The sequence below is a fragment of the Triticum dicoccoides genome, unplaced genomic scaffold (genome assembly GCF_002162155.2).
Source record: "Triticum dicoccoides isolate Atlit2015 ecotype Zavitan unplaced genomic scaffold, WEW_v2.0 scaffold235008, whole genome shotgun sequence".
In the NCBI taxonomy this organism is placed as follows: Eukaryota; Viridiplantae; Streptophyta; class Magnoliopsida; order Poales; family Poaceae; genus Triticum; species Triticum dicoccoides.
Window position 1 is genome coordinate 1 of NW_021247210.1, and position 398 is coordinate 398.

General features: G+C 61.1%; 1 protein-coding gene across 1 annotated transcript; it reads left to right on the forward strand.

Moving 5' to 3' along the window:
• Positions 1–3: 3 nt before the first annotated feature.
• On the forward strand, positions 4–392 carry LOC119345409 (cell division control protein 45 homolog; the record flags this gene model as incomplete). The annotated part of the gene is made up of 1 exon (XM_037615502.1): positions 4–392. A coding segment is annotated over one exon (389 nt), but the record flags the coding sequence as incomplete, so codon positions are not given.
• Between the last annotated feature and the right edge of the window lie 6 nt (positions 393–398).

The following is a 398-nucleotide window of genomic DNA, read 5'->3' on the forward strand; positions in this document are numbered from 1 at the left end:
GAGCAGCACATCAACGGATCCGGCAACCTCGATCCGTCCGGCGTCGGCTCCGTGGTCACGCTCAAGGACGGGACCAGGATCCGTGCGCCCGAGACCTCCCGCATCGCCTACGAGGACGAGCCGAGGCTTATGCTGCTGCGGGAGTGGAGCTTGTTCGACTCCATGGTCTGCTCCTCTTATGTCGCGACGAGGCTCAAGACGTGGAGCGACAACGGGCTCAAGAAGCTGAAGCTTCTTCTGGCGAGGATGGGGTTCCCGCTCGCCGACTGCCAGAAGGGGTTCCAGTACATGAGCATGGAGGTCAAGAGGAAGATGCGCGATGAGTTTGACCGCTTCCTGCCGGAGTATGGGCTCACCGAGTTCTACTACAGAAGCTTCCTGCGGGTGCACGGGTACAA